General features: G+C 36.4%; 1 protein-coding gene across 1 annotated transcript in view; it reads left to right on the plus strand.

Annotated features, from left to right (window-relative positions):
- Rad51ap2 (RAD51 associated protein 2) overlaps positions 1–440 on the plus strand; it is a 16,428-nt gene extending 15,988 nt beyond the window's left edge. Inside the window, 1 exon segment of the mRNA XM_012513850.2 lies at positions 203–440. Coding sequence (XP_012369304.1) covers positions 203–381 — 179 coding nt within the window. The 3' untranslated portion in view covers positions 382–440.
- The last annotated feature ends 18,638 nt before the right edge of the window (positions 441–19,078 follow it).

A 19,078-nucleotide genomic window follows, 5' to 3' on the forward strand; every position in this document is an offset into this window, starting at 1 on the left:
CAGCCAGCCCCGCCCCCTGGTGGGCTGAGCTGGCCACACACACACACAATAAATAAATGTAATAAATAAAAATAAATAAATATTTTAAAAAAAAAGAATTCAATCCCCTGTAACAGCAACAAAAAATTAAAAAAAAATTAAAAAAAAAAAGAATACTGGTTATTTTACTCTGTAAGGTAACTTTTATTGTCTGATGTTTTAGGTAGCCACTTTTCACATGGCATTTCAAGAATCCAGCCTCTTAAGACATGCAATGGACCGATCAAGATTGGTTTGTCAAAAAAAGCAAGATTTAAGCAACTCCATCCTTACTTGAAATAAATGTGTTATGAGAGCTTAAAAGAAGATTTTTGGACTTTTGAGACATTGCAAAATGTGTAGAAATGTTTTATGTCTTTCTTTGGATAAATGCTTTCTTTCAGTTTGGGAGTTTTGGGGTTTTATTATAAAATGTGGAAAGGTTATTTTGTGTGTGAAAAATTACCATTGAAGATTAGGAAATACTTTATTAATATTTTCATATAATCTAATCAATATGCATATTAAAATCTTTTTATGATCTTATAAAATATATTGATTTACTTTTATGATATATGCATATGAGCTTTTGGTAGACATGATTGATAACTTTCATAGATTTTTCACAGGATTCATGGCTCAGAAGAAAGTAATGAGCTACTGTTGACATCCACTCCATTTTTCTAATGAAAAGGTAGAAGTGAGGATTCCAAGTGGGCTTCCCAGGTCACAAGGTTGTCCTAGGATTGGTTGGAGGTGCTCCCACCTGAAGAATCTCCTGTCACCTTTGTCAGCACATTTCCTGTTTTCCATTCTCCCCCTTGGTACTGGGAACTGAATCCAAGGGCTTCACAGAGAGTTACATCCCAGACCTTTAGTTCTTTTTTATTTTGAAACAGGATCTCACTAAGTTAGCCAGGCTGGGATCAAACTTGTGATCCTTCTGCCTCAGCCTACAAGAATATTGAGATTACAGGCATTTGGCACCATGCAGGGCTATCTAAATTTTATTTCTTCTCCCAGAGTCTGTCTTTGGCCCAAGGGTAGAATTATGATTATATAACTACCAACTTCTATTAACTTATTCATAGAACGAGTACCCTGCCATATTGGTATTCCTGTGATAAGGTTAAGTGATAAGAATAGAGAAGACATAAGTAAGATCATAACTAATGGATCTTACTTTTTATACTGGAGCTTGGTAGAGAAATATAGGAGATACACAATTTAAAGCTAACCATCATCAGAATATATATATATATATATATATATATATATATGACAAAGAAATAATAAAAGCAGCCACTTATCAAAAAGGAAGAAAACAAGCATCCAGAAAGTATAAAAAATTACAAAATGTATTAATTGATGGGATTATAAGTAAAGGTTTTCAGACTTACTAAAAAAACCCTTCAAATTTGGCTTTGTTCATTAATTTCTACTTCTCATCATATTTTTTTACTTTAATACCCTGCTGTAATTTTCTACACCAGGACCTCTCATACTATAAATTATGCCTTGCTAGAATGCAAGCTCCTTAAAGGCAGGTTCACTCTTTCTCTAGTTATCCTAGGTGCTTAGACTAGTACCTGACTCCTAGTAGATATTCATGAGATACTATGTGACTATAAAAGAATACATTTCAACTCCTATCTCAAAATAGCTATGTATTTTTTATTAAAAATTGTCAAATAAAATTGTATCTTGATAGATTAAATTATATGTTTAAATAAATTATATATAAATTGTGTATATGTAAATTGTATGTTTCTTTTTTGTAGCAGAGTTATATCTAGTGTCTAGCTAATTAACCTGTATATTGTCACAACACAGTTACCATTTTTGTGGTAAGAACACTTGATATCTACTCTTAACATCTTTTTTTCTCTTTTTTTGTACTGTTGTGACTTTTGCACTAAGCTACCTCATTGCTAAGTAGAATGCTTTTTTATTTTTTTCTGGATTCTGCATTGCATTGTTTTCAATAATATGCTATTCTTTTAAATTTAATGAAAATGTTTCTTTTTTTTGTGAATGTCTTTGTTTTCTGCATCATTTAAAATTATAAGCCCCTACTGGATTTTTTCCTCCATATTTCTACAAAGTCAGTCTCATCACAATTCAAGTTTGTCTGCACATACTTAATACTTAATCTTTTTACCTGCTCCCTGTCATTGTGGACAAATAATGTTTCATTCTGTTCTCAGTTTTGTAACTCCAGGGCAGGTATATGTAGTCTCAGTCTTATTCTTAGTTCCTGGAAACTTTTAAAGATCCAGTCCTTTCATCTCTTCTCTACGCAAAGCACATTCCCTTGTAACTACAGCTGCTCTTTCCTGCTCTGAGCTGATGGAGCAGATGGAGAGTTTCACCTCTGAGCACCACAGTGCTTTTCTTCCACTGGCGTAGCTCTGAAGAGCTTCCGGATGGAAGTCACACATCCCCAAAGACAAAGACAGAGCTCACTCCAGCTGCTGCCATTGCCTGAGCACACATTTCCCTGCTATCTTCAGCACATGTGCGCATGTACATACACACACACACACACACACACACTGTATACTTACGCACACTATACATATATACACTGTTTCTCCTTATACTTCTGTGAATTTTTTCCCTCTGGAATTACAAAGTGAGGTAGCATTTTATTTCTTACATTTTTTTTTCATAGCCAGATTTGGGGTGTTTGCATAGAAACTGTGGTGGTAGACATTTTAAATTGTAATCAGCAGTCTCCAATTCTTTTTATACTTGCTTTTAAAATGTAAAAGTGGACCACTTTCACTGGGCATGGTGGCACATGCCTGTAATCCCAGCACTCAGGAGGCTGAAGCAGGCTGAATCACTGTGAGTTCCAGACCACCCTGGGCTACAAAGTAAGGTCAAGTCCAGCCTGACCTGCATAGTGAGACCCTGTCTCAAAACAAAACAAAACAAAACAAAACAAAACAAAACAAAACAAAACAAAACAAAACCAAGCAAGCAAGCAAGCAAGCAAGCAAGCAAACAACAAAGAAATGTGGACCAATTCCAAATCACAAAGGAGAAATCACCACTTCAAATAAAGTTCACTTTAATTCAAACTCACTATAAACCTGTGTTATGTGAGTTTAAAATAGCAAGTTTTTTTGGATGTGTAACTGTGATGTGAGAAGGGAAGAATTTTGACTTGCCAAAGGTAAATTGATAGTACCTTACATAGGGGCCTGGGAGATGGCTCAGTAGAATAAGTGCTTCCCCGGCAAGTGCAAAGGTCTGAGTTCAATCCCCAGTTCCGCCAAAACAAACAAACAAAAAAAACACAACAACAACAACAACAACAACAAAACGATAGTACCTTACGTACATAAGTCTCTGAGCAATATGACCCATTTTACCTCACTGAGTTAGACAAAATGAAAAACTAAGTATGTAGTGAGTTTGATAGTCAGTTTCATCTAAATTGCTGCATTCAAAAAGTATATACCATGAGCCACCATTTAGAGGAATTTTTCTAGTGGTACAGACATCATGTATTTTCGCAGATTTACAACAGTCTGTGCCAGATTTTGTACTACTAGAAATAATTTTTGGACATAAATATATCAGAACAGTACCAAATAATACTTTACAAATTACTGTTTAAAGTTATCTTTATGGGGCTGGGGATATAGCTCAGTGGCATAAGCGCTTGCCTGGCAAGCACAAGGTCCCATGTTCAATCTCCAGTGCTGGAAAAAAAAAAAGATTAAAAAAAAAATAAAGTTATCTTTGCTGGATGTGTTGATATGCTATTTTTCAAGGACAGGTGCTATGGTTTGTGTCTAGCTGTCCCCCTTAGGCCTTCCATTGTTATGGGGTGGGTTTCTAGAATTTGTGAGCTAAATAAAGCATTTGCAAAAAGATATTTCTCTCTTTCCTTTTATCTGTCTTTTTTTGCTCTTTAATTGATTTACATTTTGGATTGCTCATATAAGAGAAACTGTACGATGCTGAAGTTTGATGTCTGATTTATTCTGCTTCACACTATGGCTTCAAGGTGCATCCATTTTCCTAAAAGTGTGCCCAGTACCCTTCTTCACAGCACAGTGGTATTTCATCATGTATAAATACATTTTCACTGCCCATTCATCTGCTGATGGACATACCAGCTGCTTCCCAGATTGAGCTATCATGGATTTGCTGCTGCAAACACTGGAGCTCTTTGTGCGGCTCCCAGTGAGTAGTGTTCAGCTGGGCATAGTGTGGGAAGGCTGTCTGAGGGAGGAGCAGGCCCTAGCACTGGATTATGGGGGACAGATAGCATGGCTCCCCTTTCTGCTGCTATGAGGCCTGCAGCGATTCCTCCCTACCTGTAGGGCTGAGCCATCTTCTCTCCTCCCCCTCCTCTCCTTCCCTTCTCCTTCCCCTCTCCTCTTCTCCTCCCTTCTCCTCACCCTTCTCCCCTTCTTCTTGCTCCTTCTCTTTCTCCTTCTTGAGATCAATTTCTCAGGCTGTTTAGAATTTGGACTCCTCCCAACTCAGTCTCCAAGAGTGCTGAAATTATACATTTTCTTGATGTAGGATACACTGATATTTCATCAAGTGATTTGTTGGTGACAATTGCATCATTTTCTACTACTTTTATAAATCTCACTTTTCAACCAACCATGGCTAGGAGGAGCCATCAGTAGCTATACCAGTTTTATTGACAAAGTTTAAAGGAAACCCTTTTCATATCTCTTGTGCAAGCCAAGAGATTTGTCTTTTAAAGGCACCAAAAATTCCTTTCTTTGGTAACATATTCATGAATACATTTTATTAGTAAAACAGCTGGTTGAACAACATTTGTAACTTCACAGTTTCATTTATCACCAAAGTAAAAAATTTGAAATTAGCAGCAATAAAGTTGAAATTTATTTTACAAATTTCTCTTGACTGATTTCTCATTTTTTTAAGTGTATCTGGCTAGAGTTGGTTAGACTGATTTTAGAAATTTTTTTTTAAAAAACCAGAACAAATTCTGTTTACCTTCCATGTATCTAACAAACTTATCAATAGTAAGTGGTTTTGATTTTCTTGAAATCAGGTTTACTACTACATAGCTCTTCTAATAGATTCTGTTTGAGTTGTAGTTTTTTTTTAAAAATTGAGATGATAAACTTTTTCCACTTCTGGTATTCTGTCTTACGAAATATTTCTTGATCATCATTGAATTTGGCAGTGTGTTTTATGTATAATATTTTCGAATTTCAACCTTTGACAATGATACCATTTCCATTATTTCCATGCACATTGAGCATAGTGATTTATTGTGTCTCTGTCTCTGTCTCTGTCTCTGTCTCTGTCTCTGTCTCTGTCTCTCTCTCTCTCTCTCCAGTACCAGAGAATCAAACTCAGAACCTTGTGCTTGCCAGGCAGGTTCTTATGCTGCTGAGCTATCTCTTTGGCTTCCTCTGTCCATTTTTCATAGAATGCTTGTCTCTCCCATGATTTTTCTTTTCTGTGATTCTGTTTTCTTCTGAGACAATGGTGGAACCATATCAGAATCAAACTATATTGAACAAGAAACCACTTATTTTCTGGTATTAGCCATAGTATATATGTAATTATAATATCATAAGTAAGAAGCTATTTGATACATTTTTGTGCTGCTTGTCCTAGCTGCTAAAACTACCTTAATGTATTAAGTTATTAAATTGTATACACAAGAAGCCCAAGCTTAATAATTAGATAAAAACACTTACTGGTCATTGAAGTTACTTGATACTGAAGCATTACTTACAATGGCCTTAACCAACCATTTCTATTGATGTTGATCCTTTATATATTCTTGCTATTCAATCTAGAGTCCAAGGACCAGTAAACTCTGAGGTTCTGGCTACCTCCTGGTCTTGTGTCCCTATAAACCACTGGCCACACCAGGTCCCTGTAATATTGCTGTTTGTCTCTTGTTCTTTCTTTTTTCCCCATGCACCTGCAGAAAATTGGGGATTCATGGCAAGGATGCCCGATACTCCTCAGAACCTTTATTCTGCTTTCTTTTCCTGAAGTGCTTGCTCCCAAGATGTTTATGGAGATTGTCCTGCATCATCATCCTAAGAAGTTTTTTTTTTTTTTTTAATCTTTTAGGAAAGGGTCTACAAGATGTTTAGGGTCTCACTACTAGATTGGACTGGTAGTGATCCACCTGTTTACAGCCTCCCAAGAGCTGGGATTACAGGTGTGCACCACCAAGCCCAGTCTCAATTGCTGTCTCAGTGTGCCCCAGGGGTGGGGCCAGCACAGTAGGCCTGGGGATCAAACCCCCAGCCCCTGCGCCTACTTGCAGGAGCTTTAATCTGCTGAACTATTTGGCCGGCCCTCATCTTCCTAAGAACTTAATTCATGTGTTACAGTACAGTGTGGCTTTTTCTTTGCGCTAACATTTATACACCCTTCCCTTGTTTTTAGTTTTTTCTCCTTAATTCTTTACATTAGACATAACATGTATTTCATTTATTTTGATAATTAGCAGTTATTCTCACTAGATTTTTTAAAATAAAAATATAAAACAAACTCAGAGCAAAGTAATGAAAGAATAACAATAGTTAATACATTGTGTATCATTGTCTTCAAAGTAGTGACTCAGAGTACAAAACAAACCACATTGTGTTTTTTTTTTTTTTTCCTTAGGGCCTTGTATATAGTTCAGACTAGCTTTGAACTCACTATATAGCTCAGGCTGGCCTCAAACTCTCAGCAATCCTCCTCAGCCTCCTGAGTGTTGAGGTTACTAGTGTGCATCACCAAGTTTAGCCTTACCAAGAAGACTCTTTCAAGAAAGGGACAGATAATAACAAAACTGTCTTTTCAATGATCTAAGATAAGCTAACAGTATAAATCAAAAACAAATTTGCATATATATTAAAATATTTTTCAAGCAATACAATGTGTAATTTGGGGAAGTCTTGGAAAGCAAAAATCTAGTCAGTCTATTATTGCTTTGTGTTTTGGGAGAAGAGGGAATACAGGAGGTGGGACCCGGCTGGTGGGAGTGGGTTGGGGGTGTGTGATGTGAGAGGCAGTTTCTGTCCCGAGGCCTTTACCTCTGAGGCACCTGCCTGCTCTGCTCTCTACTTCCTCTTTGCTGTGAGCTGAGCCATTTGCCACATGTGCTCTGTCATGATTCCCACCTCAACATGGAACTAGAATCATAGAGCCAGCTGATCATGATCTGAACCTTTATAATCATGAGATAAAAGAAGGCTTCTTCCTTTGGGTTGTTTACCTGAGGTATTTTGTCAGAGTGACAGAAAGTTAACACAGCAACAACTTTGAAAATGTGCATTCATAGATGTATCTATGTAGCTATTCTAAACTCCTTACATGTATTAAATCATTTAATATTTAAATAATCTCATTATAAGATGCTGCTACTATCTCCATTCTATGTTGTGAGTCAAGTAAGTTGTCAAAGGTCACAAAGTATTAAATTGCAGAATCAGGATTCAACTCTGCAATCTGTCTCAAGGCAAAGCTTTTAACTACAGCTTTGTAATACTATTCTAATTTCTGCTTTGCTGTAAGTTTAAGACTTTAGCTTTGTCTATCTACAGAGTAGATACCAGTCACCAAGTACAGTGTTCATTCTAGTACCTGACTTGTATTTCACAATTCAAGTCCAGATGATTTTTCCTCTATGGAGCTTTTTAATCTATGCATCATTTTTTATTCTTTAGAGTGCACATAAGTAGCCTTATCTAATATAAATTTTTAACTGGACTACACCACCACTTTCCTACAACTAAACTATTCTATCAATGGTCCACTTTCCCCGATGTTTTCCCATTGACCCATAGCCTTTGCCTCCTGTGAGGCTCTTCTCTTTTACCTATATAAATCTTACCTATCCCTCAACCACCACCTCTGTAACACTTCCTCCAAATTCCTGAACATTTTGTCTTTGTTTTCTTGTTGTGTTCTCCAAATAACAACGTTTCTTTCACAATGCACTCATCCACATTTACTGTATTTGCTGCTATCATCTCTGCCTACCTGAGCTTGTACATTGGAAACATTTTCTTATTTATTTTAATTTACTGGACACAGGGTCTTGGTACACAGCTGGGACTCGTAGTGATCCTACTATCTCAGCCTCCCCAGTGCTGGGATTATAGGCATGCAGCACCATGGCCAGTTTTGCGGGATGGAATCTGGGCGCGCTTGCCAGGCAGGCACTTAGACCACTGAGCTATGGTCCCAGACCCAAACTATAACTTTAAAAGTTAGTTTTTTTCCCCTTCTGCTGAGCACAGAACCATTCGCCTTCTTTTCCTCAGCCCATGTGACATGACAGAAGATGCAGATGATGGCCTCAGGAGGCAGCAGTGCAGGCTCTTTTTCGAGGGAGCGCTGTCCAGGAGCCGTGGATGGGTGGTGGTCATTAGGCCAGCGCGGGGTTCTGCACTGGCTCTCTGTGCTCCCCTCCTCTCTGTTCCTTTGTGTGAAGGATTTGCCTGTGCACGGTGACGTGCTGCCTCGTGCCTCCATCACCTTGGCTCCAGCTTTGAATGAGTCCTTTTTTGAGTTTACCAAAATGTCGGGCGCGGGCGCCCTGCTCCTCAGCCTTGCCCCTTCCGCTGGAGCTTATGCCACGAGCCTTGTTTTCTGTATAGCTTTTGGTCCCTGCTGGTAAGATTTGATTGGTTCACATAGCCCTACGAAGCAGCTGACTATTGGCCTATTGCCCACGTCAGGCGATGTACGTGGCGCCCACTGATAGGTCCGGGGAGGGGATATAAGGAGGGGTTAGAGGAAGTGGAGGGGAAGAAGAAGAAGAGAGAGGAGGAAGAAGGACACGTGAAAATAAAGGGAACGAAAACAAAGAAGGCGGCTCCATCTCGTCCTTTTCCAGCGCCGGTCACCAAAATACATGATCTCTTTTGGTTTGTCAGCAGTGAGCAAAGGATCCTATGCATTTGAATGTGAATGCCTGGTAACACCCTTAGAAATTTCTGCACAGTCTTTAAGGCACTTGGTCAGTATGGTGTAAAACTGTTAACTAGTTAGACACTAAATATTAAGTTAGCCTTTATGCTATGATTTCTTAAGTTGGGTTTATGGTTCTATTGGAAAATCTAGACTTATATGTCTTTTTTTGTTTGTTCTGTTTTGTTACCAGACAAAAATATAGTTAAATACAGAGGAGGAAGAATTGGGAATGTTTTCATTTTTGATTCTGTTTTTCTGATCTTCTGTCTTTAGACTGTTTAAGCCAGCTTTAAAGCAAAACTTTATTTTTTCCTCACCTGTGTTGTCCGCTTGCCTTTTTATAGAACTGAAACCTACTCAAAGTTGAATTATACATTTTTTTTCTCTTAAGAGCACTTATTTTCAATTGTATGAAACTATCTGTATGATTTCCCCAGTAGTCTAATGAACATTTTGCAAAATTATTTTTCTCTTTGTTTTTTAAAGTGTATGCAGTAATTTCTCTCATTTGTACTGCCATTCTAAATGTGTGTTCAGGATGATGACCTACCAGCATGGGTGTCTCTGCCTTCAGTCATTAGTGTTTTGTTGAGTAGGAAAACTTGCTATAGGATAAATAGACTTCACGATAAACGTCAGAATTTGGAGATTGTTTATTTGTAAGAACCAGTAGATCCTTCTTATTTATAACAAGAATCAAGAAATATTTTCATTGCCTCTATGTAAAATATTTAGCTGGTACAGAATTTTTAAATCACTTTAATAGTACATTGCTCAACCATTTACATTTTCACAGACTCTTTCTGTCTCCATCTAAAATTATCTTTTTTGGAGAAAGGGAATGCCAATCTTTTTAAGAGAAAATGTTACTTTTTGTGACATTTTAGCATTGAAATTAGACTAAAATGTAGTTTTGAGGTACATTCTGATTTGTTTTTCTAAGATCTGATTTAATTTTATATATTCTTCAAATTTTTATTTAGCAATAAAAATAGTTTTTAACAGGACAGAAATTTGTTGTATTATAGGTATTTTAAAGTGGAGTATCATAAAGTGGAGTATCATAAAGTAGAGTTGTACTATAGGTATTTTAAAGTGGACTATCATAAAGTGGAGTTGAATCTAAAAACAATTTTAAAGGTTCTTTGTAAAAGAAAGGTTTTTAGATGATTGCAAACAAAAACAGGACATCAGTACTTTATAAATATTCAATATTTTGAAGTATTATACAGCTTGAATGTGTTTGTGTTAAGAAATGCACTTTTATGGTGCATCAAAAGAAGTTAACAAGTGTTCATTATTGCTTGCATTTCATGTAAGTTTAAAGGAAAATTAAATGGAAAGTAGTTTCCATAACACTATGTGTTCCCCCATTTCTCTGTTAATAACCTCCAGTCCTTGTGTGCTATCCAGATTGCAGTTGGTGAACTGGCATTGACTTTTTGCTTGGTTTTTTTTCCATAATTTTATTGAGAAACAAATAGCAATGAGACAGTTTCAAATCAAATTGGTAGGACAGTTTCAATAATTAACACATTGCATACATTCTTCCTATTGGTTAATTGCTGTACAAGATGCGGACATGATATCTTATTCACAAACACTATTAGAACAAATCCCTCTATTCATTAAGAGAATGTAATTATATATCTATCCTAACCACTTTGAATACACAGAATCAAAATGGACATTCATCTGTATACTCTTTTTGTTAAGTTCCGTTATTTGAATATTTTAGGTGTGTTAACTCAGCAAAATATTCTAAAAGAGTTCAGAGGTCTATATTAGTATTGGGTCTTCCACTTCACTGGCAATGTCAGAAATTGTTGACCTGAGTTCCCTACAGATCAACATAACAGCATGTCTTTACTTCTTATACTTCAGTTTTATACTTTTCTGCTGGATGGTTAAGACTAAGGTAAAGCAGGATCTATGCAACAAGAGTTGTAGCTTTTGGGTCTGATAAAGTCAGTGAAATCCCCTCAGGATTTATCCTGAGATCCTGTACTACCTCAGATTGTAGAACCTTTGTCAGTGTCAGCCATGTGGATGAGTCATGGCCATTGCTTGGCCAATGTGCTCTCTGTGAAAGCCTGAGAGAATGTTTTCTCTCCACATGACTCTCCTTAGGCACATTCTACATCATCGATCACTTTCCTCTTTAACCCCATAATCTACTTGATCAGAAAATTTGGGATACTGCAGAGTTACATGACGTTACAGTACAAGATCTCATATGTCCTGAGTCTTAATTGACTTTGGAAGGCTAGGGCCAAAATGTTGGCCTCCCTGTGGCCCTCCTTTTTCTCTAATTTTGGTCTGTAAACTTAGGTTGTTAACCCTCCAGAGGACAAGCTTATTGTTATTATCATACAACCTAGGCTGTTAAGCTTAACTTCACTATCTGTCTGAATATCAAACATCTTAGGCATAAATGGAACAGGTATTTTTCATCAAGTATTGATATGTTGAACTTTAAGTCCTTACAGAATATGATAAAAAACTTAAAAATTAGAATATATTTTAAAAAATAAACATAAAGAATTATATAATTCTTATGTTTATACATAAGTCCAAAAATCTAACCATAAACAACCTTGAAGCAGGACAGACCCACAACATTCCTTTTCCTGTCTCTTGCCTTCATTCACCATCGCTTGTTTGTTTTTGAAACAGGATCTTGCGGTGCAATTCAGTGATGGAAACCACTGAGAAGCAGCTCTGAGCAGGACTTAAATTAATCACTTGGCTTTCCATGCTTACTTGTGAGTCACTGGTCCCAGCTGAGGCCTGGAGTAGTGGGTGTGGCCATGAGACCTCAAAGAACAAGACAGGGCCACAGCTAAGGACACCTGGCTCCAACCTCAACTAACTAGATAAAGACTGTGGCTGTGGGCATTTCACTCCTGGGTGGAGACTTTCTTGAAGTTGACAAAATTCCACTAAATTAACATGATATCTTACTTAGAAAAGATTCTGAGCAGACTTCCAAGGTCTTTGAAAGCTTACCACTCAAGACAGGGTGTCATTTTTCTTCAGTATTCCCCAACTTGTTTTGATAAGTAAATATGTAGAGGTCAGTGAGAGAAGATATTTGTCTTAGTCCTAGAGAATTTTGACTTCTGATAGAGGATTTGAAACAACCTAGAGCCCTGAAATCATTTCATTTGTCTCTTTTATTTAAGCCTCCACTGTCCTCTCCTTTGGGAGTTTGCAGGCCTGGTCAGTCTACAATAACTAGGGGATAATATTAATGAAATAGTTCAGGCAGGGCTTGAACTCACTACGTAACCCAGGCTGGCCTCAAATGTGTGCCAATCCACCTGCCTCAGCCTCCCAAATTCTGAGATTACAGACTTGTGCCACCTTGCCCAGCTTACTGTGCTATTATTAACTAAAGTTTATGGTGTATATGAGGGGGTTTCTCTTTGTGCTGCACAGTTCTGAGTTTTGTCCAGTGCATAATTTCAGGCATCCACCTCTGCAGTATTCTACAGAACAGCGTCACTGGTTCACCTTGCTCTGTCTTCTTCCTCCCCACCCTGGCTATCCCCAGCCATCTCTGACATTTCTCCTGTCTCTATGAGTTGGCCTTTTGCAGGCTATCATGTGACCAGGAGTGTACAATATGGATACAGTTTTTGCAGATTGCCTTTCATTTAAGTAGGCACCAAGGCTTTGGGGACAATAAATTCTAGTAATGGGTCTTCACTTAGTAGAAGACTTGTGTCTCATATGTTTTAGATGAGATATTATCATTTCTTTCAGGAAAAAAAGACAATTACAGTTTATTTTAAATTGTGGCTATATCACTTTATCAATTTCTAAAAGTTTTTCTTATAGATTTTCTAGAGAGTCTGAGCTTCTGGGAAATTACAAACAAGATAAGCAAAGCTTCTCTAGGAGCTGAAATGTTTCAAATGCACTTTAAGCCTTAATGAAATAGCTACCACAGGAGTTTTTACCTTATATTTTGCTACGCTTAGGAGTCAAACTGTACCACAGACTAAAATGATCAACATTAAAAGTGGTGCTGTAAATGTCTGTGCTAAGCTTGAAAATTCCAGTAAATGGAAATCCAAAGAGCTAACAAACGTGAGGGGATAATTAAATGTGTTGTTCTAGTGATGTTTTGTATAAGAAGGCCTGTGCTCTGCTATGTGAGCATCATTCTGTGACTACAGTAATGTTGACAATAGCCATCAAGTATTTACTTACCTAGTCAAGGTCTAGCAGTTTTCTAGTTACTGTGTAAGCCATGTGTGTATATATTGTGGCCACAGCTTTTAGAGGGAATGCAACTTTAGTTGACAAAATCTACAAAAGAAAGCTCATTAAACAGTTAAAAGGATAGTTAGGAGATTTCTCTTTTCTTTTTTTTCTCCCTTCCTTCCTTCCTTCCTTCCTTCCTTCCTTCCTTCCTTCCTTCCTTCCTTCCTTCCTTCCTTTCTTTCTTTCTTTCTTTCTTTCTTTCTTTCTTTCTTTCTTTCTTTCTTTCTTCTTTTTCAGAACCAGGAATTGAACTCAGACCCTTACACTTGCCAGGGAAGTGCTTATTCTATTGAGCCATCTCCCTGGCCCCAGGGGATTTCTGCTTTCTTTCTGATTCTCTCTGTAGGATGTTGAACAGTCATGAAGCCTCACTGGTTGTTCAGATGATTTGGCCTATTGTAATCAGTAAACTAACATCTGATGTTCTATTGTGAAAATAAAATACCCTGTGGGTTACTAATTAGAAATAAAAGGGGAAAGAAAGGCAGTGTAAGGTAACCAAAAAAAAATGTATATTATTGTTGGGTGTATTAGCAACTCTCATTTCCTATTGAAGGATTGCAAAAATGAAGAAAGAATTAACATTAGGGTAGTTTAAAATGTTTTCATGTATTTCAATTAGAAAGCAACTGATTGGGGCTGGGGAGATGGCTCTGTGGAATAAGCACTACCCTGGCAGGAGCAAGGGTCTGAGTTCAATCCTGAGTCTGGAACAAAACAGGTGATTTTATTCTTATAAATTTTCTCATTTATAAAACTCAGATCAGAGTGTTCCTAGGTGCAAGTCTCAGAGCAGAAATAAGGGATTTAATCATACATTTGCTGCAGACTTGCTGACTTCCATCATGGAAGAATTTTTAGGACAGCCCAGTAAGAGGTATGGGAAGGGCTAGGAGAGATTTAAGACATACTCGAGGTGCATTGTGAGTGCTCAGAGAAATGAGACATTTTATAGTTTGGGACTGGAAACATTCATACTTTTCTTTTTTCTTTTAAAGAGAATAGAAAAATTAGAAATGATACAGAACTTCAAAAAACCTAAAATTAATGGAATTCAACAATGATTGTTAGGCATTTTTAGCTTACTTTTTAAGCTACTACTAATTTTCTTTCATTATGTTTGCTTACAAAATTATTGTTAATTTTTTATCTCAATGTACATGTGCATAGTTTTTAAATATTTTTTATGTATTTTATTTCCATAAATCTTCCCACAAGTCCATTAGCATTTCCTTTTTAAGATAGCAAATCTTATGTTAGGTGACTTTGTCAAGTAAGCCGACTATAAGACTTTGGATCTAATCCAGTACCTGGCATCTAGTACATTGTCTTCAAAGTAGTTGTTCAGATTACCAGATATAAAAATGTAAAATTGTTCAAAAAATAAGCATTAACTGTTCCTTTCAATAAACTAATAAAAATTAGTAATACAATTATCTTAGCTATCTTGTGTGTGTGACTATATATTTTTCTCTTCTTTCTTTTTCTATGCTTTTTTATTTTTAAAGAGAGTACAGATTAGAATAAAGACAGAAAAAATTAAAAGTGATATAGATTTTCACTTAACAAAGTAATATGAATTTCACAGTGTTTGCTGTAAAACATAGTGTTGTCTTCCAAACAGTTATTCATATTACCAGATATATGCATGTAAAATTGAAAGAAAGAAAAAAACAATGAAATGTATAAGAAATTAAGAAGACAAAAAGGAGAAACAATTGAAAAAAGGAGATGAAATAAATTAAAGCATTAATTGCTTCTTTCCATAGAGCAGCAGAAATGTATAGTACAGTTCTTGAAACCATTTTGCTTACATACATAGATAAATCTCTTTCCTTTACTCCCTCTCCTGTCCTTCTCCTCAACTAAATAACTCTTTTCTTTTGAATAAATTTATTCCCTCTTACCAGTGTCTATTGTACCCTTCATATTCCATTTTTCTCTTTCAGGTTCTCACACTAAGGAGACAATGCAATGTTTGCACATGTCCGTCTGATTTATTTCACTTAAGAGTATGCTCTCTAATTGCATCCATTTACTGACATAACATTCAAACTTATCCTGTTTTATAGCTGAATAATACTCCATTATATAAAAATACCACATCTTCTTTATCCATTCTTCAGTTGATGAGCATCTGGGTTGTTTCCAGGATTTAGCTATAGCAAATTGTGCTGCTATTGCCAGAAGTTGTTGACTTGAGCCTTTTACAGCTCAGCATATTAATATAGCATTACTTTTTATACCTCATGATTATACTTTTCTGCTAGATGGTTAAGACCAATTTAAAGTAAGACCTACATTACTAAAAATGTAACTTTTGTATCTGACAGAGTCAATTAAATCCTCTCAGGATTTACAGTGGAATGATGTATAGCACCTTGTAGATCTTTTGTCAGTGTTAGCCATCTTGATGAGTCACGGCCATTGCTTGACCAATTTGCTCTCTATGAAAGCCTGAGAGAAATTTTCTCACTAGGTAACCAGTTCTAATGATACCCACCTACTATTATGGACTATTGGACTATATTGAATTATTTTGCTGAATTCAAGTACCTATAATCTTTAGAATGGTTTCAAGTATGAAAAGGTCCTTTAATGATGTCTCCAAATACAGCTTCTCTTTCTGCAGTGGAACACCCATCTCTGAAAAAACAAAACAGAGAAAAGGGATATGTTGGGAGCCATGAAGCTAGGAAATCAATCAAATATATGTAGGCAAGACTTGACCCTGTTCCTAAAGCAAATAAGTTACCTCACTCCTGAGATGAACATCCTGTCTGGTTAAGGTTTGCTATCAGTTGCCAAGCAACCTAGTGTCATGTGTTACTAACTTCACAAAAGTGTAAATAAAAGACAGCTTTGTTGTGAAAAAAAGGAGGGAAGAAAATTACACACACACACACACACACACACAAAAGAGAGTTAGGATAGATATACAGCTACTTTCTCTTGAAAATAAAAGTTTGCACTAATATTGTTTAGACAAGATAACATGTCTGCATCTTGACCTCTGAAGAACTGCTATGAAGACAACTATATGCAATGTATTAATTACTGTAAATGTCCTACTAACTTGTTTTGAAACTGTTTCACCACTATTTTATCTTTCTTTCTTATTAAAATGAGTAAAACTTATTTTTAAAATTGCTGCTATAAACAGTGGTGCACATATTTCATTATGATATGAGGTTTTCATTTCTTCTGAAAGAATACCCAGGAGGAGAATAGCTGGCTTGAATGGGGTGTCCAATCCTAGCTTTTTGAGGAATCTCCACACTTATTTCCACAGTGGTTGCACCAGTCTGCACTCCCACCAACATTGCAGAAGAGTTCCTTTTTCTCCACAACCTCTTCAGCATTTGTTATTGGCTGACTTCTTGATGTTAACCATTTTTTCTGGTGTGAGATAGAATCTCAGTGTTGTTTTAATTTGCATTTCTTGAATGACCAATGATGTTAAACATGTTTTCATATATTTACTTGTCATTTATATTTCTTCCTCTGAGAAGTGTATATTCATCTCAGATGCCCATTTTTGGATTGGGTCTTTGAATTTGGGGGGCCTGATTTTTTTCAATTATTTGTATGTTCTACATGGAAGGCCTTTCTTTGTCTAAGGGACAGCCAGCTATAATTTTTTTTGCAGTTTGTTGGTTTTTCTTTTCATTGTTGGAGACTTGCTTTGAAGTTCAGAAACTTTTCAAAAAGATGAGATCCTAGTTGTTGATTCTTTGAAGCATTTCCCATGCAATTTGGTTTTGATTGCTTTGAATCTGTATTGCAATTTTGGGAGTATGACCATTTTCACAATGTTGGTTATTCCTATCCAGGAGAATGGAATATTTTCCAGTTTTCTTAAATCCTATTCAATCTCTTTTCTCAGAGTACCATAGCTTTCACTGTATAAATATTTTACATCTTTTGTGTCTCAGTTACTCTTCTCTCATTGCTGGAGCAAATACCTGACACTCAAAATGAGGGAAGGAAGAGTTTATTTAGCTCACAGTTACTGGAGGTTTTAGTCCATGCTCAGCTGGCTCCAAGGCATACTGGCACATTGCAGAAGGCAGCAGTTCATGGCAGCAGAAGGCAGCAAAACAGCAAGAGCAAAAGGGAGGAGTAGTGGCAACAATGCAACAATGGCAACAGAGAGCAAGTCTCTCTGTCTCTCCTATGTTACATTCAGGCTATCCAACCCAGTCTGTGTGTAACACTCATACCCATAATTCCAGCAGTACTCAGACCCATAATCCAAGCCTGGGATCACGAATTAATTATAAACTGCAGTACTGTGCCTCAATGACTACATGAGGCTTTGGGAAGGGGAAGAAATATGCACAAACCATAACACTTTGTGAGATTGATTCTTAAGTATTTCATTTTTGGAGGTGTTATGGTAAAAGGTATGGTTTCTCTAATTTCTCTTCCATTGAGTTCATTGTGTAGAAAAATGCTACTGATTTTTGGGTGTTGACTTTGTCTACTGCTGCATTGCTGAATTTGGTGACTAAATCTACAAGGCTTTTGGTGGAGTTTTGGGGATCTTCTGTGTAGAGTATCATGTCATCTGCAAATAATGATAATTTTACTTTTTCTTTTCCAATCCTTATTCCTTTTATTTATCTCTCTTGTCTAGTTGCTTAATATTTCCAGAACTATATTGAATAGGAGTGGAGACAGACTATATCCTTGTCTCATTCTTGATTTTAAAGTGAAGGCTTTCAATTTTTGCTCATTGAGAATGACATTGGCTGTTGGTTTCTCACAGATAATTATTATCAGGTTGAGTTATAGACCATCTATTCAAATTCTCTATAGGTTTTTTTTTTTATCATGGATGAATGTTGAACTTTGTCAAAAGCTTTTTCTGCATGTACTGAGATGATCTTGTGTTTTTTGTTCTTAGTTCTATTGATGTGGTGTATTACACTTAGGGATTTGCATATGTTGAAACCTCTCTGCATTCCTGGAATGAATCCCATTTGATCATGATGTATAATCTTGATGATTTGGTGCATTCTGTTTGGTAGTATTTTATTGAGGATTTTTGCACTTATATCATTAGAGAAATTGGCCTGTAGTTCTTTTTTTTAAGTCGGATCTTTCTTTGATTTTGGAATCAGAATAATACTTGCCTCCAGGAATGAGTTGGGAGAATTGCTTCCCTTTCAATTTCATTGAAGAGTTTGAGAAAAGTTGGCATTAAATCTTCTCTATATTTCTTGTAGAATTCTGCTGTTAATCCGTTGGGACCTGGGCATTATTGCATTTTTAATTTTGTTTCTCTTAGTGGGTTACTCAGAATTTGTTTATCTTCTTGACTCAGCTTTGGTATTTCATATGTATCTAGGAAACTATTCAATTCTTCTGTGGTTTCCATCCTATAAGAGTAGAGATTTTAGAAGTAGGTATTGGTGATCTTCTGATTTTCTCTAGGGTAGGTAGTGATTTTGCCCTTTTCATTCTTTATTGTATAAATTTGGGGGGGTTTTCTTTCCTTTTTTTGATTAAGTTTGCAAAGGGTTTCTCAATTTTATTTATTCTTTCAAAGAACCAACTCTTTGATCCATTTATTCTTTGTATTGTTTTCTTCCTCTCCAATGCATTAATTTGTGCTCTAATCTTTATAATTTCCTGCCTTCTTTGGGCTTTGGGCTTGACTTGAGCCTCTTTTTCTAGGAACTTGAGAATGTTTCATGCAGTATAAGATCATTTATTTGAGCTTTTTCTGTTTCCTAATGTGTAAATTTGTTGCTATAAATTTTTCTCTCAAGACAGCTATCATTGCATCCCACAGGTTTTGGTGAGTTGTATCTGCATTTTCATTTGACTGTAAATATTTAATTTCTCC

Source organism: Octodon degus, unplaced genomic scaffold (genome assembly GCF_000260255.1).
Source record: "Octodon degus isolate 3935 unplaced genomic scaffold, OctDeg1.0 scaffold00019, whole genome shotgun sequence".
Taxonomy (NCBI): domain Eukaryota; kingdom Metazoa; phylum Chordata; class Mammalia; order Rodentia; family Octodontidae; genus Octodon; species Octodon degus.